This window comes from Argiope bruennichi, chromosome 1 (genome assembly GCF_947563725.1).
Source record: "Argiope bruennichi chromosome 1, qqArgBrue1.1, whole genome shotgun sequence".
Lineage (NCBI taxonomy): Eukaryota > Metazoa > Arthropoda > Arachnida > Araneae > Araneidae > Argiope > Argiope bruennichi.
This window is the reverse complement of record NC_079151.1, coordinates 136,841,194-136,863,510: the sequence shown is the minus strand read 5'-3', so window position 1 is coordinate 136,863,510 and position 22,317 is coordinate 136,841,194. Positions and strand designations below refer to the sequence as shown.

At 33.4% G+C, this 22,317-nt stretch overlaps 1 protein-coding gene across 2 annotated transcripts; it reads left to right on the top strand.

Annotated features, from left to right (window-relative positions):
• Positions 1-2,206: 2,206 nt before the first annotated feature.
• Positions 2,207-21,676, top strand: LOC129978846 (ras-related protein Rab-14-like). Of its 2 annotated transcripts, XM_056090667.1 has the most exons (6): positions 2,213-2,336; positions 4,134-4,184; positions 6,978-7,098; positions 12,376-12,500; positions 16,606-16,730; positions 21,340-21,676. In XM_056090667.1, exons 1-6 carry the CDS (start codon positions 2,291-2,293, stop codon positions 21,520-21,522), a joined length of 651 nt encoding a protein of 216 aa, XP_055946642.1. In that variant the 5' UTR covers positions 2,213-2,290; the 3' UTR covers positions 21,523-21,676. The 2 variants fall into 2 exon arrangements, with proteins under 2 accessions (XP_055946643.1, XP_055946642.1); XM_056090668.1 differs by lacking the exon at positions 4,134-4,184 and having other exon boundaries at positions 2,207-2,336.
• The last annotated feature ends 641 nt before the right edge of the window (positions 21,677-22,317 follow it).

The window sequence follows — 22,317 nt, the reverse complement described above, 5'->3', positions numbered from 1 at the left end:
TCATATTTAATTCAAAATTTGATTACAATGTACATTTAAATGCTAAAAGTATGGAACAAATTTTATTTACCTAGGTTATTACAGTTTTGAATTACAGCATTCTCACGCATGCAAAATACAGACGGTCAATTCTTTTACAGATATGATTCTAAATTTGATACGGTTCTATGTAGTAGATGCTAATCCTGAATTCCAAACCTGCACTTGAACAGTCGGAATGACAGATTTCGTTCGCAGTTTTATAGAAATCTACAAAACTTGGTGTAAAATCCATATACCAAATTTTATACATCTAACTCATTGTAAATCGTGATTATCGTGTTCACAGGTTCTCTGACACTATTCCAGAAATTTATTTTTCGTACTCAGAACGGTTTGAAACTTGGAGATTCGTCAAAAGTACTCACATTTTTTTGACGGTTACAATACCTATTCTTTGCATGCAAGAAAGAAAAAAACAGGTTAGCTTTATCGCTGTAATAAAATCACCATTCCGTCAATAAGAAATATTAATGAACCTTATTGTTACAAATCTGTAATGTTGCTTTACAGCACGGTTAGTTCAATCACTGGAAAGACCGTTTTACGATCAGATCTGTTGGATGCTGATCGGGTGCCGCGTCAGTGATCCCAAAGCTTGGCGATGAATTTGGCGACAAAATAGATAGTATTGGAAACTTCCAGAATTTTAGCGATTGAGCCAATAGGAACCGAAGTATGCCTGATTGTTCCAGAACCTTCTCTTCCCGCCTTCTTGGAACTATAAAAAGCTGGCAGTCTCAAGCTGCAGTCAATCGTGAAACGAGTCATATTCGTGGAAAGAGTCAACGAAAAGATGGATCAGTCCAGCGAAGTCCAAGCGTTGTGTGTAGCTTAAGCGATTGCTGAATTTAGCTGTGTGCCGAGTCCAGGTGCTTATTGTGGAAGCAGCATCGAGTCGTGTAAGGAGTAGCCAGTCGTGTTGTAGTGAGTCGGCAGGTGAATACAACTAAAGCAAGGAGACAGTGGTGAATGCAGGCGTCTTGAGAGATCGTAGAATGTGACTACGTAGATTCCTTCCTCCTGCTGAATTCTGCCTGGTCGTTTTGTGTGCCGTGGATGTTATTACTAAAGCTTATTACTTGTGGGCTACTGTTTGCTGTAGTGTGCTTCTGTGTGTTGCCTATGTTCATCTCGGCTGTATATTTGTCGTCTTTGTATAGTTTCTTCGGTGCTAAATAAGAGTCGTCTTTTGTTACTGAAGAACTGTTTTCTTCATCGGCCAACAAATAGGAAAAGAACCCCGGAAGTCTGTAACAGTATGTTATTTACTTAGCATTGTTCCCTTTTTTTTATAAATTCTAATGTAATAATATGTATGTAATGTTCCCTTGTCTTTTAAACTCTGTTAATTTATATAATAGTATTTCGTTTCCTTATTAACTAAGTATTAATTACATAACAATATCACACAAAATGTTTTGTAAAAAGGGGTTAATACCGGATGTCTTGCTATTTAAAAACCAAAAGTAAAAAATTAAAAATATTTAAACAAATTAAAGCACACTTTTAGTTGACTTTTAAAATTATTTTTTTCCCATCTAGAATCTATTAGTCAAAGTAAAGATCGTAAGCGATGAAGCGTTAGAAACCATGTTTTAAGAAAATTGAGCTCACTAATGTGTCAAGAAATAAAATTCCAAATAGTCATCAAAAATTTTATTAAAATTCCAGTTAATATAGATTTTTTCTATCGGCATCTCAAGCTTCTGTCTTTTAATATCCATATTTTTGTTTTAAAGAATATTGTTTTTTATTTTTCAGTTCATTAATAAAAATATGTTTCAAAAAACTTTTTATCTTTATTATTATTATTACTCATTTATTTATTTTCGGTTGTTGAATTTTGTTTGGTTGAATTGAATTAAATAAATTCCACAGTAATCAAAGACAAATTTGTAACGGACATTGTATTTGAGCAGATAAAATTCGTTTCTTGATCGTTTAATGTATATAAATATATATGAAATACTGAGAATCAGATATTTAAGCGTTGATTACTATCCATTGGCTAAATTTATCGCTATGAAAACATCAAACGATTTTGGTGATAAAAAAAAATCAGTTAGAAACACGGTATCACAACAGTAAAAATCGTTTTTCTCAATAAGATAATGTTTTTTTCTTTCTTTCTAAATCTACATCTGTTTCACGGCGTTCTAAGTTTCCAAAATGAGAGAGTGTCAGATTTCAATCTAGTGCTGATGGTGCATTAAACATCATGAGAAGAAACTGTTAATATTTTCTCGAAATGGCCCTCAATCGACCTATGAAGATAGTAACACTGGGAGATTCAAGTAAGGAATAAATGTTTTTAAATTTGGTAATTACGAGAAAATTGTCCATTAAAATTCGATTCTATATGTTCTAATAACCCTTCTAATAATTATGCTTCCTCTCATGCTTTTTGGTATCCTAAAAGCTATTAATATTTTTACAATCATCTTAGAAGAGTATTCAAAGCTAATTGATCTTTATCATTCTTATTCTTTCTAGCTGCCTGTGGTAACCAACTAATGCACTATATTGCTTGTATTTCATTTCAATTAAATACCATGCATAATTTCAGTATTTCCTTAAAAAAATGTATGGCGCTTAAATTATCACGTGTTAAATAAGGAGCAAAATTTTTATAAACACTATTGCATTAATACGGTATTATTCTAACTCCAATAATAACTCACAAATTAAAAGTATATTATTTGTGCGTAATTTGATTTTATTGTACATTGTATTTCATATCTTTCGGTCATAGTTGGACCCACAGTTTTACATTCTTTTAGGAAAGTTATGTATTAAATTTCATGATAATTTGTCCTTTGTTAAATATCTTTCAGTAGCTCACTTCTCTATTACCCAGTAGAAATGAATTGAAGATAATTTGCTTTCACGATATTTTTAATTGATTATTCATAAACAGGTTTATAAATGTCATCAAAATTGCTTGCTAAACAGATATCCTACAAGCGTTACTGTTACCAATTTAAGCAATTCATTAGACCTGGTTTGAGTCCCATTAAATTTTTAGTTTGACTGGTTGAATTTTGCAAACCAAATTTCACGCGAATAATTACGTTTATATCTGGACCAGGATAGCCTGGTTGGTATTCGTATTCATTAGGTTGCGAGTTCGAACCCTGCCGTCCGAAGATTCCCCGCGTTCCTTGGTGGCTGACGCGCGTAAAAATCTTTCGCGATCACAAAGCCCTCCATGTCGAGAGTAATACCACTGGGGGTACTGGATCAGGGGTGATCGTTCTCTGATTCAGGTCTAAATTACGATCTGTGGATGAGTGAATGAAGTCCGCCCCGTAAAAAGGGTTGTGACATGTGTGTAGCTAAGTCGTTCTCTTGTCCCTAGATGGCGCTACTATAAAAACAAGAGGCGCTCCCCCACCGACTTAAAATCGCTGTCTTCGTAACAGCTGGCTTGTCCATGGCAAGTGCCATCAGAAAGAACAAACAACAACGTTTATATGTGTATTTAAATGTACGTAAGAAACGTGAATTGAAGGTAGACATCAATCAAACATTTGATTAAAAAAATATTTATTCCCTCCATATCTTTAGTTTGTGAGTCACTAATTGAATCGCAAGCTTTCCCTGTTAATAAGTACGGAGCGAAGTTTTTCAAAATACCTTGCTTGCATTATCTCACTTCACGTGGACCAATAGCACCAGCGGCCTTTTGAGTTAACATCATGTTTATGAACTTTCTTTTATGATGTTATGTGCTTTCTCTGTTAATTAGTATAGAGGAAAGTTTTGTCAAAATCATGCTTACACAATCTCATTTCACTTTTCATTTGAATCAGTCTTACCATCGGTTTTTAACTTACCTTCAATTAGTGCTATGGTAATGAACTACTAGTTTTTACCATTTGGAGTATATAACAGAGTTTTTTAAAAAAATCTTTACTTTCATATTCTTAAACTAACAAGATAAAGCTCACCTAAATCTCTGGTACCTTTGCTCTAAATATTGTATGGTTAGTTACAGATTTTCTTTTTAGTAAGCCTACATTACAAAAAATTATTTCTTTTATATCTCATTCTGTTATTCCTGCATAATTTTCTGCATTTTTGTATTCCAGATGTCGGAAAGACAGCACTGCTATTGCGTTTCGTCAAAAAGACTTTTTATGGTAAGCAAAAGACAATGCTTTTTATAACATTGACAATGCTTGATAATAATTTGTATGCATTATTGCACAAGATGATTCACAAATATCTGCTAAGCATGTAAAGATCAATAAAAGAGCCGGAACTGAGAGAGTTTTTGATTTTGTAAAAGAATGCGAGTGTGAAACGATTCGTATAATTGTTGATATAGCAATAAGGTATTGGCAACAAGTAATTAACCAAAAAAAAAGGCCATGTGCCCTCCACGTTATAATTACGTACCATTTTGGAAAAACACGAAGTGAAATTTGGAACAGACATCGCTATTTTGAGCTATAATCAAATGATGAGGACGACACGTGAGATGCTCTACCTCTCCAAACTTCCGTACTACCCCAACAGAAAGAAATCTGGTCCCAATAGAATAAGGGTACAGTAAATCCGCTTATGTCGGTATTTTGGTAAAATAGGGTTTCGAACTTAGAACCGTGCAGTCCAATTAAGACCTCACCATAAGCTACCTCTGGCACTCGGCCCCTTTTTAATGCACTTCAAAGAAATTTTAATAATTTGACCGCCTCATAAAATATAAGCCATGCAAAATAGGTCTGTTACAGATAATTAATACTGGCATATCGCACTTTACAAAGAAGTACTTTCCGTCATAGGCGATGGCACTCCAAACCTGCTGAACTAGTATTCTTATGTCCCCAAAAGAAGAGACAGCCTATATACAAGGTGATCAAAATTAAAACACCCCTACTCTGAGCTCTCTATACAGCGAACTGCTCAGTGTAAAGGCTCCAAAATTGTTGAATATACTATGCAAGACATGAGGAGACGTAATACACGAAAAAAATAGTTCCAGAAAGATCGATGGATGGCGCTGTACAACAAAAAATATGCTGAAAAGATTCAAAATATTCATTTTATTCGAACGGATGAAACGTTCAATCGCAGGAACCTTATCGATGCAAGGGAAACTGCTCAATATGGCTTTCTATTTCCAGATGTAAAATCTGCATTCTGCGGACAACCTGTTCAACTGTGAATCACAGTTGGTCGATTGAGAGGCTTCTCACATGCAGAGTGAAACTGTCTTTCAAATCTGTCGAGATTACTTTCTCGATAAACAAGATTTTCTAAGTATCCCCAAAACCAAAAATCCCAGAATTAAGATGTGCATAATTAGATGATTAGGTTATCAGAAACTCGTGACTCATTACTCTATCATTAGTAAAATGTTGCCGAAGAAACTTCTGTATGCTGTCCAATGTGTGGAAGCGCTTCATCTTGCATCAAGACGTTGGCGCTGTTGCAATTGAGGCGCAACAAAATTTTCGAGCATGTTTTAGTACCTCCTGGTCTTTTGCGTAAATTTTCAAGTCGATGAAAATCTTGAAATACAGCTGCAGCATTTCCTTTGTTTTCATAAAACAACTTCACAAGCAAAGCGCAAAGTCATCGCTGATAAGAATGACATTTTCCCAGCTTTATGCCTTTTATGCCTAGAGCAGTAGCAGCAAACAAAGAGTTTATGCAAATTTTTGTGCCTACAGTGTGAAATTGCAGTTACAATGACAGGTTCAGTTTATCCTCTTTTTATCTTCTTTTTTTCATATCAGCAATAGAAATTAGAAAGGACAAATTTCATACCGCATGTTTTTCTTAGATTATTTGTGTCTTTTTAGCATGTTTTCTGTTTAGCGCCATCTATCGGTGTTTCTGGAACTAATTTGTTTTTGTGCAATCCGTCACCCCATGTCTTGAATAATATTTTTGACAATGTTGCAGCCTTTACACTGAGTAGTTCGCTGTATAGGGAGCTCAGAGTAGGGGTGTTTTAGTTTTGATCACCTTGTACAATTCCAAGAAGCGAAGCAGCTCCCGTATACGGCCTATTGGCGCCATTTTTTTCGCCATGAAGTCGCCAATAATGCGTGTTGTTTAGGATGTTGTGATTCTTACCCGGAAGTTTTGAAATCACGTTAGGCTTATTTCTAAGATTGACAAAATACAGACCCCCCCCTTTTTTTAAAAAATAATTTTTCAGATAAATGTTATGATTATTGATTCTAATTTTTGAAGCCATGTTAGGCTTAATCCTTGGACTGACAAAATACACGAGAGTAAGTCGGGGGGGGGGGTATTGATATACTTATGATAAAGATCCAAATGAAACGATTTGTTTAATTATAAGTATAATAAAGCATGATGAAATGGTCACTTGCTTTTAAGTATAATGAAATGCTCAAAATTAATATTAAATAATGATGACGAAATTATTTTTTGCCCCGATTTTTTAAAATGATTTCTTAATTTTATGCTGAATATGTTCTCATGAAAACATTCATATTTTTTTCATTTTAAAAGCATAATTTATAAAAGTTAATAGCTGTATATGTGAGCTGCTCCTTATAAAAACATATAAAAATACTGAATATGTTCTAAGGTTTAAGGTTACCATAAAGAAGAGAACATATGCCGTGACGGCAGCCAGAAATTACCGTATATCGCCAAATTTCTCGCCAATTTGGCGGAGGCCGTATACGGGAGCTGAGCCCAAGAAGCTTCTCATGTTCAAGAATAAAATGCTATTCCTGAGGTTTTTAATAGTATTTAATTGAAAAGCATACTCTGTATAGTCTGGAGTGCACTCAATTGAGATAAATGACTGCACCTCCACAGATAATAATACTATGATGTCTTATCCTTTTATTTGATTGCGGAATAGGGAGTCCGTATTAAGTGATAATTTAAATGACAGATAATTTTAACTATAAAAATATTCATTATTAAATTTTTATTCATTTTAGATGACATTCCCATTACTATTGTCGATATCCTACAGACTCAAATGAATATCGAGAATAAAAAAGTTGACCTTTTCCTCTGGGATACAGGTGGACAAGAGAGGTTCAAGTCCCTTATTAGTAAGTAAGTAAGCACTTTCTTGAATATTTTCTCATTTCTATAATCTCGGGCATGAGTTGTATTGCCGCATTGAAGTAAGGCAGTCGAATCTCCATGGCCGAATGGTCATGGCACTGGTCTCATGATCAAGAGACCTCATGATCAAGAGATCCCGCTAGAGACAATGCGATTAATAGTATATGTAAATACTTAATTCCTCGATTTTATGTTTTCCTTTATTTAATGTTCCAGAAGATACTGGACATTTCTTTAGTTTACCAGACAAGTGTTCTGGACTTTTCTTACTGTCTCCAGAAGAGTATTCTGGAACTTTCTCTGCTAGTATAAAAGGAGAGGATTTGTCAGTTACTGTGTTCTGAGTTCAGAGTTGAGTTAATAAATTGGTTTAGCTCTACATCTTGTGTGTGTCATTGAGTTCTTTACTATAGTTCTACGTGACAGTATGATTAACTCCAAATTTTAACTACCGTCAGTGACTCTCTACCAGTCCGTCTTGTTAAAAAAATATGCCTTAATGGATAAAATATATTTGGATCAGAAATTTATCATTGACTTTTATTAAATAAATTAATAGGATTGTCCTTTTATCGATTTTCTTCTATTTTGAGACAATATGAAAAGCTTTGTGTGTTAGCTTTCCTGTATAATGAAGAAAATTAAATATACACTTTGGATTTCAATTTGTCGATCGATTGGGTCAGTGATCAATCAAATCAATAATTTAGCACGTAAGAACACATAGAAAATTTTATTTGCCTAGTTTATTGCATTAAGGAGTTATTGTGTTCTTATATATGTAATGATAATTTAATTTATATCATAATTAATTTCCTAACTTTTATCTTAAATTAGCCTATATTACTTTATTTCAATATTTTTTCTTATTTCCTGATCCAAATTCCACTTTTTTATTTAATTATTTCTAACATGCTTCTAAAGCAAATTCTAGAATTGTCACGTTATAAACGAAGGAATAACAATCCCTAACAACCACGGCATAACTTCCAAAAATTCCCTTATTCCCTTTCATGACTCGCCACTTATCAATGAATCCCTATAATAGTCACTAAGTAGGGCCGCGGTGGCCTGGTGGTAAGGTCTAGGCTTGTAAACTGTAAGATTTCAAGTTCGAGACCCGATTCCACCAAAGAACCGTCGTGTAAGGGGGTCTGTTGCATGTTAAATCCGTCATGCCAAACGTTCTCCCGCTGGTGTGGTGTGGCGTGGAGAGGGGGTGCCAGCTCAGGTGTCGTTCTCCTCATCTGACCGTGGTTCAAAATTACGAGGTCCGTCCCAAAATAGCCCTAGTGTTGCTTTACAAAGGGACGTTAATATAACTAAATTAAACTAAACTAAGAGTCACTAAGTAAAAGCACTAAGGGAAAAATCCTCACTCTTTTCTCTTCTGTCCCGATGTAAATAGACGTGTTTCATCAGTCCTCCCACTGTACAAACCACGGCTTCCCGTGGAACAATAGATTGAAGTTCATTCCAAATTTGTCTTCTTTTCGGCCCCCATCTGCAAAACTATGTTACATATACAAGAATAAATAGCCTATTCTTTGATAAGTTGATTTCAAAATTAGGCTCATATTTATGATTTTCTTGTAAAAATCTTAAATTAAAATTCACTCAACTAATGTTTTATTGATATACTCACAAACCGACAAATCAGCTGAGAGACAAACAGTTGGCGAATTTGATTCAAATTTACAATTATAATAATCCCATATGTACTATCCATATCTAGGAGTTTTCATACTAAACCTAATTACAGACATAATTTTTACTCTATAGAAAATTTGATGAAAATCCGATGTGAAGATCGGCTGTCAAATTTGTCAAGCTTGTTTCATTCACAGAGAAAGACAGAATTTCAACCAGCGGAAGTGGTCTTCCTGAAACTTCTCGCATGCTCTCGAATTAATGTACTTGTGTACAATTATTTGTTAACCGTTATTTATTAAGCATGTTTCGAAAGAATCTATTAGAGTGCAGTCTTTGGGGTTTAGCGTATTGGGATGCTTGAGGCTAGAACCTGGGACCTTGGGCTTCGCAGTCCAGTAACATATACAAAAGCATATGCTCGTGTAGCGTAGTTGTTAACTGGCTTATATGCTATTCACCACAGACTATCCCTCCAGTGAGTCGGAGGTGAGACGAACGATATGGCTGTTGAGTGATGATGTATTAGCTGTTGATTCTGCACCTGTACCCATTTGAGTAGCGCCAAGCGTTATGGCAAGTGTGTATGGGTGATTGCTGATGCTGTTGCTGCGTCAAGTGAGTCTGACGACTTTGGTTTTGCTGCGTCAAGTGAATCTGACGACTTTGGTTGCGGGTAGATGGCGCCCAAAACAGCTGTACGAAGGTTGAAGGTTCATCGTCCGAGGTCACCAATTTAGCGGATTGAATGGGGAGAATTAGAATTAGAATCTGGGAGCTTGTGCTTCGCAGTCCAGTAACATAACCAGGATGCAAAAACATATTAACTCGTGTAGCGTAGTTGTTAACTGGCTTATATGCTATTCACCACTGGGGATTAACCGGGATTTTATCAACTTTTGAACAAAATCCATGCACAGAAAGTGTGTTTATCTAGCTGTTCAAGTATAAGTGAACTCCATAACTACAAAATTCATAGAAGTAGGCGGATAAATTTTGTTAATCAGGTTTACAATCTAAAATATAGATAACTCATCAAATTTTGAATTAAATCCGTTAAATGCTTGGTGATCTGTCAATCTGTACTTTCGCATGCATATGAACGCGGTAACTCCTAAACGAATAATATCTGTTTATGCCTAAAAGGGCCACTTTTGGTCAAAATTCGCAATTTTTTTTTCATTTTAAAGTACATTTAATTAACTTTCAAAATCTGTGTTTATTTTCCTTCTACGACTAATGGAAATGGAGATATGAAGATTTATGTAATTCAAAGTAGGCGAAAACGAAACCGGAAGTTCTTATCGGAAGTTGGATATTTTTCGTCATTTTATCAAATATACGCTCCTTAAATCATAAATTAATTCATTTTTTTCAATTTATAACATACTCTATATGCAAGCCACCTAAGTTTGAATTAGTTTTCATCTTTTTATATACAGTGAAGATTGGTAACAGCTGTTTCTCGAACATTGTTTACGTTTGAAAACATCTGCTCGCCTCGTGTTATATATTTATTTCCTTTATTTTTTTCAAGTGAATATTGCTTAGTTTTACTTGAATATTTATTTTTTACTGTTTAACAAGCGTTTTAAATGGACGGAAAAAAATATTAACAGAAGTAAGATACGAACGTTTCAGGCATTCTTCTACCATGCAAGCTGCAGCTTCTGATGGTGCATCATATTCAAAACACAAGACTTGCAGTGAAAGGAATTTGCTAACAGGCCTACACAGGGTAATACACTTCTTCCCCACAGAACATCATCAAAATCATTAAGCCCTCATACATGCAGCTATGCAATCATGACTTACTTAAAAAATGCTTACACTGTAAAAACTCAAAATGCTAATGAAAGCTTCAATAATCTTTTGTGGAAGATTGTTCCAAAAAGCACATTTGTCGAGTTACAGACTTTACGTTTAGGAGCATCAGTATCTGTAATAATTTTTAATGAATGATTTTATGGTCTCTTAGCAATTTTTTTCTGAACTGGGAATAATTCCTGGGGATTATACACTGAGAGACATTCTTTCTCTCGATAAAGAAAGAATCGCCACATCAAAAAGGCAGTCTTTAAGTGCAACAAAAGTTGCCAATAAAAAATTAAGAGCCATTAAAAAGAATAAAACTGACCAAATTGTTAACAAAGAAGGTGTATCCTACAAATGTAGTGTATATTAAAAAAAGATACATAAAGATATTTTTCATAAAACATAAATAAAAACTTTAAATGCACTTTTTTGAGAAACTTCTGTTTTGTAAAAATTTTGATACGCAAAACATGATATCTCAAAAAATTATGAATATCTTTTTATAAAATTTTTTTATGCATGTTATCTATACTATCCTGAAGGCAATGAACTAGGATTATAATTCTGAGATGAATAGTTTTTAATTTAGAGCTGCTTAATATTGTTTATATATATGAATTTTGATAAATTTTGAGTTAGGAAATACTCGAACTGCTATAACTTTCTTGTAAATGCAAATATTTCTTAGATCCTAGTTCATTGCCTTCACTAAAGCCGTAAATATGTTCTGTAGAAAAAGAATTCGAAAATATTGATTAGAATTTCTGCTAGGGTGTTTTGCATTTTACATCAATTTTCCCTAATTTTTTAAATCTAAATTTTCCCATTTGACTAAGTTGCAAATTACATAAAATTTTTTAAATAGTATTATTTATTGTTTTGAATTTCAATGACCTAGAAAATAAACTAAAATTGATAATTAAAGAGTTTTTTCAAAAATCTGTCTTCCCACGTAGACAGATACCTTAAAACCAAGTAAATTCAGTATATTACTTTGTGAACTACGACTGCAGTTGCGTGTCACGCCTCAGTCAATCAATTTTGACATCAGTCAATCGGTGAAAAGGTGCTCAAAATATATTTTTGTGATAGATCCAGTAAAAATGCTGGATTCATACCAAAGATCTGTATTTCGTAACTATTGTTCACCAACGCCATGCAAGGTATTCGTAGCCTTATTCAAAGCCCACAGTCTTATGTGGATGAAGGGTAATAAGACCTTTATTGGGGCATAGGGGTAGCGCATCTTCCCCGTGATCTGGGCTTCCCGGGTTCGAATCCCGGTTCGGGCATGGTTGTTCTTCATCTGTGTTCTATCTGGGAGGTGTGTGAATGTGCCCCCTTGTAAAAAGGGGTTATGCAAGCGAATGTGCGTGTGTCATCTTCATGTGAGCTAGAAGTCAGACTTCTGCCCTCGGGTGCTCAGGGGTCTTTACCTTCAGAAGCTACTGTACCCCCTTTCCGTGGTAATGCGGACACGACATCATCATCATTGGAGAACATGCGAGAAAAATTCGGGAGACTATTCCCGCTGGTTTTGGGGATAACAATTCTTTTTCTGAGCTCATGGTGAAATTAAAATACACTCTTCGAAACGCACGGATTTTTATTTATTCAGGCATTTTATGAGTGAATGAAAAGAATAAATTCAATATCTAAATTTCTTGAATAAATATTCTATTTATACATTTTTAAATCGTTTAAAGGTACGCGCGGGAAGTTTTCTTCGGATATAATTATGAATTTTATTCACCTTATTTTGAATCGTACCTTTAATTCTGATATACAATTGTTGCTTAGTTATTTCAGACTAGCTGACGGTGCTCTGTTGGTGTATGATGTGACAAGAATCAGCACGTTTGCAGAGCTTCCTGGATGGCTGTCTCTTTTGAGAGCGGTAAATGACAAGGCTTCTGTTGTTATAGGTAAACAAAATTATCCATATCAGGCATATAAATGTAAACATAATTTTTTAAACAGACTTGTGGCCGAAGACAGAGAAGACACTTTGAATTTTTAACTTCGTTTTATTCCATCCCGGGAGGCATGATTTATGTACAAGCATAAGCGATGAGCACATCAACACAGAAGGACACAAAAGCGAAATGAGGAAAAGCTTAAGAGAGAGGGAAAATATTTTCCCCAGTGCTTATACCTATACCGTGAGATTTTGATAGGGATTTCTTTGTACGTGTCGATTTAGGTAGGGGAATCTAGGTATCTTTTAGAAGAATTTGTTTAGGTTAGCAATTTTTTTCCCTTCACTCGGAGCGTGGGAACTGCTGTTTTAAACATATTTACAGAGCTCCTCGTGCATTAATTAATATAAAGAGTTGGAATTGGATCAGGAAATAAGAGAACATTTTAGAAGGAAGTTTATATGGGCTAAATTAAGATGAAAGTTTGGAAATTAATTTGGATTTAAATTAGATTTTAAAATATCATTACACACACACACACACACACATATATATGATAGGAAAAGTAGAAAAAAAATCGGACTGAAAAAGTGGAAGAGGAAGTAAGCCTTCTTTTGAAATTAAGCCATGAACTTCATTTTTGCCAAGACAGGGATATTGCAGGATGGAATTGTTGATATAATCACGTTTTAAATTCGCAACCCCTCAATCTGGAATCAAAGACTGTATCTCGAGATTTCCTTCTTATTTAGCGAACTAAAAATAATGAAACATTAACATATATTTCAATTTTTTTTAATCTAATAATATCTATTCTTAAGTTCTAAAGAGTGCAGCAGAACCAAATTTTAGGTGGAATGGGACTAGATTCTAAAAGCTTTAGAGAATAAATTTTTTGTATGTTTTCAGAATCTACAGATTTCAAATTTAGAAATAAACCAGTGGAAGAGTTTTCTTTTTGATTCGACAAATGTGATGTATTATACAGTGCAAACATAAAAAAAATTAAAAGATAAAAGTGTTTGTTAAGGTCAGGCAATTATTCACCTAATTCGAATAATTTTTTAACATCAATAGTTAAGAGATATTGATAAGGGATCGTTTGATAGTTTTTAAAACACTAAAGTTGAATTTAAAATTGTAGTGCAATTAAAAATAATGGATACAATGCATAACTACGTATAAAGAGGTATTTATTTAACCCTTTAAAGGGCCATTTTTTTCTAGTCATATTATGTAAAATATTTTTAGGCTTGAAATTAGAATAAGAAAAGGATTCATTTAGCTCATTCGATAAATTTAATTTGATTCATTAATTAATTTGGTTAATTAGTAATTAAGTAACAAATCAAGACACGTCATTTTGTGTGAGATAAAGAACTGAAGCATCTAAGTTTCTGTCTTTCTAAAAAAATTTGTCAGAACTTATACCAACCTACATAATTTCACACAAAGACTGATAAATTTGGTGGGAAGCATACTTCCCATGGCCCTAGAAAGGGTTAATTTTGAGAGGGACCATGAAGTAGCTCCATCACCTTATTTGCACAAGATAATGTACGACATTTCCACAATGCTGTCAGATATTTTGAATGGCAGCCAATATCGTAAAGATGGCGTAACAATGTTTTGGGTACTTTGTGCCAGTAGGGAATCAATAGCATTGCATCTAGTTCATTCTTCTATTCTACTTCTGGCGGATCAAGACGCGAGCAGTTACAAAAAGTGCAACCCAGAACGGGAGGTTGCCAGCTTGTGGCGCTTTGGTCGTAAACTACTTAACAAGGTGTTTTAAGGAATATGTATAATATACAACTGTACTAAGTTATTAATAGTTTAAAGTCGACATATCCCATTTTATTGAACTAAAATATTTTTTCGTAATGTATTTCGGTGTAATACTTCGACAGTCATCAGAAATATAGATAAATTTATTCAGCCATTGTCTAGATTGTAGGAAGTTCAAATGATAGTATAATCATCTGACAAATGTTACTGTGGATGCTTTAGAGGTATGAGACGCGTGAGGATAGAACCTGGGACCTTTAGGTTAGCAGTCCAGTAACGATCCGATTTTACCAAAACAGCTGTCCGGGTAGAAGCGCTGTTACTGGCTTATATGTAATTCACCACAGTACTCTCCCTCCAGTGAGCCGAAGGGGAGACGAACGATATGGCTTTGAGTCGTGATGTATTAAGTTATTAGTAGTAGCTGTTGTCTTAATGGGCCTGTACCCAGTTTGAATAGCGCCAAGCGTTATGGCGAGCGTGTGTGGGTGCTGATGCGCCAAGTGTGTCTGGCGACTTTGGGTTGCTGCGTCACGTGAGTCTGACGACTTTGGTTGCGGGTAGATGGTACCAAAACAGCTGTATGAAGGTTCACCAATGAAGAGGTATGAGACGCTTGAGGATAGAACCTGGGACCTTTAAGGTAGCAGTCCAGTAACGATCCGATTTTACCAAAACAGCTCTTCGGGTAGAAGCTCTGTTACTGGCTTATATGCAATTCACTACAATGCCATCTAACATTTCGTGCAGTCATATACTATTATGGTATATGACCTTTCTCTTTCTACAAATTGTGTAATGAATTTCAGAAGCTCACTATATTGTAAAGTTTTGAAATGAAAAACAAAAAATCTTTTATTATGTTGTTTTAAAATATTGATGAATAAATAAATTAGTGTGAGGCATAGTAATTGTTAAATGTTGAACTTAGCATTGTACAAAGCAGTTTCCTGGTATTGTACAATTTAATTCTCACTGTTATAAATATTTTCAAGATTAAACCCAATAAAGGCATGGTTGAAAAGTAAATTTTTCACTTTCCCAAGGTATTCATTATTTTTTGACTAAAATTTACTATATTTCATTGATATAAATTATAATTTCACACGAAACCAAGTTGCAATTACGTTAAAATCAGATTTGGTTTCACTATTCGGCATTTTAACCGAACTAGCGAGACCCTAATAAGTTCATAAGTAGTTCGCTTATGATGCTTTTCATATCTAATTAAAAAACATTTTAATTAAATTATTTTTTATAATTAATGATTATTAAAAATAAAAATTGAAATCAAAGAAGAAACAAGTTTTGACCGCAAATAAGATTTTTTACAGGAATAAATTGTGGAAGTTAGGTTCAAAAGAAATTGCTTTTAAAAATATGGGATGTAAAAAAAAATTTTTTTTGAGCCATTTGTCGTTTTTAGATTTGGTTATGAAGATTAAAATTACAAAATTAATAAAAATATAAAATAGAGTTATCTGTAAAATATCGGCTGCACTTCGTAACTTTTGGCAAAATAATTTCGATACCTCGTAATTGAGGATGGGAATCTTCAGGCATAGTGGTTGGTTCTCGCCACCCTGGAGGATACACGAAAGGGTAGGAGTCTAACTCCTCCCATCGATGACGGGACGTACTTCCTAAGAGAAGGGTTGTACCGTGGTCGGTGATGCCCTTGGGACTCAACCATCATTCCTGCCAGTGTTGTTTTAGTGGTGGTTCGGTCATCCAGTTTTTTTTTTTTTTTTTTTTTTTTTTATTTGTGTGCCTTTGAGATGGGTTGGAGAGGTAGTGATATGACTATAATTATATCTTGTTTGGATGCCTTGTTTTAATTCATTTTATTTTTGTTTATTTGCGTAATTTTTATATAAGTAAGTACAATCTAGGGCATTTTATAAAAAGATATAAAATATAATTTTATAAAACAATATAAAATATTCTAGAATATTTTAGGAAACTCTATAAATTCCCCAAAAATTATACGAAAATTTTCTAGAAAGCCGAATGTTCCAGAAAGAAGCTTTTATAATGTTTTAAAGTTCTCATCTTATCCACGTGAGTTGTGTTAAAAGGTTCTCTCTATATATAATAATTGTTGTCGAGTCGGTTGAAATATGCCCTGTGATTTTGAAGAAGAAATGGTACAAACATACGCAGAGTAAATTTATTCGTATGAAGATTAATCTCATAAAATTAATCATTTCATTCCTCTTGTTAATAATGTTAATCATTTCATTCCTCTTGTTAATCATTTCATTCCTCTTGTTAATCATTTCATTCGTCTTGTTAATAATGCATTAATACTGATTTTTCATAGTTGGAAATAAAATTGATGAAGCAGATCTGAAGAATGTGACTTTAACAGCAGTGAAAGACTTTGCTGCTTGGCATAGATTAGATTTCGTTGAAGCCAGCGCTAAAACAGGTGAAAACGTCGAAGAGGTAAGGCTCAACTTCATATTATTTTATGAAATCTTGCACTTGGTATTCTTTTTAGTGACTTTTTCTCTGACTCTTATTTAATAACTTTAAACTTGGCAATAATCTCTGAAGAATGGATTGTTATTTTGAAATTTAAATAGCTTTCTAGTTACATAATACTCTAACTGTTTTTACACAGGGTGATTTAAAATTCAACGTATAAATTGTAAAAGTAAGCAGAATCATAAAAGAATGTGTGAAGTCATATCACTGACTCGCCGACACGCCCAAAGGCACACAGATAAAAAAGTGAATGGTCGCTACAGTAACACTGGCGGGAACTATGGTTGAGTCCTAAGGGCCATCACCGGCCACGGTACAACCATTCCCTCAGAAAGTACGCCTCGTCATGGATGGTAGGAGCTGGACCCCTCCATTTTCGTGTACCTTCCAGAGTGACAAGAACTAACCACCATTCCGGAAGCTTTGAGATGCTTCCCCGGTGGGGGCAAAAACGAGCTAGAATATGCATGAAAATCCAGAAACGAGAAGCCAATAACTATTGAAAATTAAATGACAATATTTTATACTGGACAACACGTGTACGCGTTCATGTTTAGTTTACAGTTGTTCACTAATTCGGGTAGCGCCTATGAATATTGTATTCAGTTTGATTTTGGCTTGCCTTTATGTGTTCTGCCACCTCAAGAGTTCATGCGTTGGATTTGATATTCACTGGAATGATACATTGTTTTTTTTTAAGAAATAGTTCTAAATCTTATACCCACTGGACGCATCTTCTTGAATTCTCATTTCCATTTTTCATGAAAAAATTCAAAACAAGGAAAATCATTGCATAAATTTCGTTCATGTAAAATCTTTCTCATAAAGTCAAATACTTTGCCCAGTGAATGTCAATGTGATCATATAATTATTTTTTAATTATTTTAAGGTAATTATTTTTTATTTTGTTTGTACTGCTGTAAACATTCCTCATAACACAAGCTATCATACAATTCCCCGACATTAATCATAGACAATAAAATAATCTCGACCCATCACCATCTTCAACAAAAACATTCATTCTTCAGCGAACAAAAATGTTCGAGTCATGAAGCTTTGCATTACATTATTTTAGGCCAATCAACAGACGCCTCGAAGAAGCAACTTTGATTGCTAGATCGTCTTCGAAACACTCTTAGAAATAGTCTTCTTAACTATGCCAGTTTTAATCGTAGAAAAATAGAACTTAAAAAAAATATTCAAATGTAAGTCTCTCAAGGTTATTTTACTAAATAAGACATTTGAACTAAAAATTTAGATTTCTTATTCTTTCAGCGGTACATTTCAAACAACATAAAAATAACCATTTTCTTCCTGTAAAGCATTTTTCCAATCTGAAATATATAATTATTAACGAGTTATTGGACCGCGATAAGAATGGACTTCTTCTACATTCATGTTTATTTTTCGAAGAATATTTTCTTTTATATTTAGAGTACACAATCAGTAAAAAACTATATATCTTACTAATAAAATCGTTCGCAACAGTTTTTATCCAAATGATCATAACAGTTGTCAAACGAGTTTTATAAATTGTCAAAAGCTATAGTCCGTTCGTCGAGTCGAGAGAACGAAAGTTAACACATGGGTTGCGAAAGAGCTACATTTTTGGCTTACTTCTCTAATTTGGTGTTTTCTTTTCTTTCGTTTTTATTTTTCTCATTTATTTATTTGGGATAAATTTTAAAGCACATACTTCAGAAATCACTTTCAGAAGATGATGTTGAGGAATTCGAGTGGGGTGTAATTATTACGGAATCTACTGTGTTTTCTATAACAATGCAGATGCTCAGATTGTTTCCAGACTGTTACAGTTGGCGTTCCTGGCAAAGTGCCAGATGTTTAATTATCGCCAATAATGCACACGCTTTTATTTGGTTTCGTTGTCTCGACTCGGTGAACAGACTATAGTTCTTCTCATTATTTCCATTTCAGTTTTATTAATAATTTTTAAGAAAGATAAAATAATTTAATTAAAAACATTCCAAATAGCAATTCAAAGATATATATATATATATACAGGGTGTCTCAAAAACCTTGACCGCTGCTTTTATTCTTTAATTATTGATCGTAGACATATACCGTAAATTACAAAGTTGCGTAAAGAAAAGGTGCAAAATGTTATGAAATCGATTAAAATTTCCAGGGGATTAAACTTAAAAAAATACAAAATTTAAAATTTTTATGAAATTTACAAAAAAATTCCCGTACAAAAAAAATTCTTAATGAGTAAAATGTGCCCCATCTTCTAATAAGGTCAAGTACAAAATTTCAAAATTTTATCATGAAAACTCTCAAAGATATGTTAAAACAAAGTTGGTGAAAGGTCAATCACAAATTAGAAGGCAAATGTTTACAACTTCAGTGCAGATGAGGCGACGCAGGAATGCATCATAAGGAGATAAAATATGCTTCAGATCTTTAGTTTTAAATACAGTTTTAAAAACAATGCTTTCTGAAAAATACTTTAAAATTTTATATCATGAATTACAGAATATAACTTAAAAATAGCACAGTTAATGAACTTGTAAAAAAACTTAGAAATGTTTGCATATGCAAATATATACCACTGATTGGTGGAATCCATAATCTCAACAGAAGCGTCATTATATTATGTTATTTGCACTCTGCCATTGATCAATAGCATAGATTATGTAAAAATAACTCGCATATAAAATTTTCACACTTCTGCTACATTTTGAGAGTGCAATGAGCCTGTACAAACAATATGTCACAATACAGCAGCAAAGAACTTTTTGAAATCCTAATGCTTTACAGTTTATGCAATCGCAATGCTAGCGCAGCTGCACAGGAATTTCAGCTTATATATCCCAATTCCCGACATCCTTCTGGGAAATTTATTTCCCGATTAGTGCACCGAATGCGTGAAAGAGGAAGCGTATATCCTGTAGGTTAGACCAGGTAGGCCCATACTTCACTCAACTGATGAGGAAATTGATATTTTGGCTTACTTTTGCAGTCATCTTCATAGTAGTGTTCGTACTGATACTTCAGAAATCAACCTATCGCGCGCAGCAGTGGGGAGAATACTGAGACGGAATAGAAGCATTCATGGTGTGCAGGGACAGGAGCCAACAGATTATCAACGTCGTCTAGATTTTTGTAATTGGGCTCTTAATCAGGAACAGTTAATCCCTCTTTCCTGAAAAACATAATTTGGACAGACGAATGCTGTTTTAAACAAGATGGATGCATAAATCCTCAAAATGAGCACTTTTGGTCAGACGCAAATCCATTCGTGGTGCGTGCTATTCATCATCAGAGACAATTTTCTGTGAATGCATGGTGTGGAATTTTCAAAAACCGCTTGCTTAGACCCATACTGTATGATGGTACCTTCACGGGAGACAGATATGTTAATGAGATTCTGAATGTGGTTATTCCTGATTTTATGGAGGAACTTCCTCTAACTGTACTTCTACATGTTTGGTTCCAATATGATGGATCTCCAGCTCACTATACTACAGTTGTGAAACACTGGTTAAATAACACGTTTTCAGATAAGTGGATTGGCTTGCATGGTCCAATCGAATTTCCCCCTAGATCACCTGATTTAACGTCTATGGATTTTTTTTGTGGGGTCGTTTACGTACAGCGGTTTATTTGTCACCTCCTTTAAATAAAACAGAATTGCAACAACGCATTTTAGAGGGTTGTCGTGACATCACCGAACAAGAACTTGATAGACTGTACAGGAGTGTTATCATACGAATGCATCTTTGTATTAGCATAGTTGGAAAACATTTTGAACAAGTTATGTAATCTTTCCCTTAAGTTATTATTTTTACAAATTTTTAATACTTTCGAACTAATAAATGGCAAAATTATTATATATTTATTCAGTCATTGATTTCTTTGTTAATTTGTGTACAACACCCAAAACACGAACATCCAACATTATTTTTCCTCTTTACGAATTAATATCCAGGCATCGAAAGGTTGTTTAATTCAACATTTACGTAGTTTCATATCTTTGAGATTTTTTTGTAATAAAATGCTGAAATTTTGTACATGAACTTATTAATCTGAGGCACATTTTACTCATTGTTTTTTTTGTGTGTGTGTACGGGGACTGTATAAAAATTTAAATTTTCTATTTTCTTAAGTTTAATCCCCTGAAAATTTTAATCGATTTCATAACATTTTGCACCTTTTTTTACGCAACTTTGTAATTTACCATATGTTTATGATCAATATTAAACGAATAAAAGCCACGGTCAAGGTTTTTGAGACATCCTGTACATCAGATAATATAAAAAAAAATATATATATAACTATCGATTCGGTAAAATAAATTTCGATACTAAATTCAAAATATTCTTTTCTATGCACAGAATTAATATTCTAAATTCATGAAAAATTAATTATTTATTTTACCGTCTCAAAGCAAAAAATGAAGAAAATCTATTCAGCAATTGGAATGTCCACAAAACAATCTGTGATTTTCAGAAAATCACAGATTGTGTTTAAAAATAACAATCTGTGATTTTCTACTTGTATTTATGTAGATAAAAGTCATTCATTCATTTATGCATTTTTTCCCCAGATATTTCAACTATTAACGAAGAAGATTTTGAAATCAATTTCACTGACTTCATCAGACGAAGCAGACAACTCGGAAGATACTGAAATGGAGAAATCAGACTTTCAACAAGACGACACTGAATTGAAATTACTTCCATCAAATTCAATGCACGAAGTACCAAGTAGAAAGAAACGATGTTGTTGAGTTTTACAGAAGTATTGTAGATTATTTTCAGATGAAATAAACACCATCCAGTGAAACTTGGGAGATTCGAGCAAACAAAACTATAATAAAATTTCCGATTTATCAAAAAATTCAAATTCTGAAAAACTTAGTCTAGCCATGAGAAAATGATATAATTTAGATTACAGTTAATAATTAATGATTTATTTTTAATATTTAAAAGTTTTAATAAATAATTTATAGTTAATGAAGAAACACGAAGTTTTTCTCATAAATAAAATGATTATAATAACAATTATTTTTTAAATAATAATTACAATAAATAAGAAATTTTTACATAAATAGTATTCTGCACTTTGAATACAGAAATTATATAAACAAAAAAAGACCTGAAAAGTTTTTATATAAAATAAAACTTTGAAATAAATACTTTGATAAAATAATTCACATATGTGACATTTTCAAAGTTTATTTTTAAAAAGTAAAAAAATTTGTAAGACATTTGCAATTAAATATATTATGCAGGCAGTATTAGTCATTTAAAAGAGGGATACAATACTGTTCGTTTCAGTATTCTGAGACGACTACTTTTTGACGATTCTATCTCATTAAGGGGAGAGACGCGGAAAGATGACTGAACCTTACGACTGAACCTTAGTTTCTCAACGGTCCTGTCATTTAGATTTTTCCATGTGCCTTTAAGCTGTTTATGGTTATGATCACGGAGGATATAATGATGCATTAAAATAGCAATAAAAAGTTTAAATATTTTTAGTTTTGACTTCAAAATATACGAAATTTATTAGAATTATAAAT

Coding starts and splice junctions, on each gene's coding strand:
- LOC129978846 (XM_056090667.1), top strand. CDS start 2,291: ATGGCCCTCAATCGACCTATGAAGATAGTAACACTGGGAGATTCAA. Junction 7,099..12,375: donor TTCAAGTCCCTTATTAGTAA/GTAAGTAAGCAC, acceptor ATTGTTGCTTAG/TTATTTCAGACTAGCTGACG. Junction 12,501..16,605: donor CAAGGCTTCTGTTGTTATAG/GTAAACAAAATT, acceptor GATTTTTCATAG/TTGGAAATAAAATTGATGAA.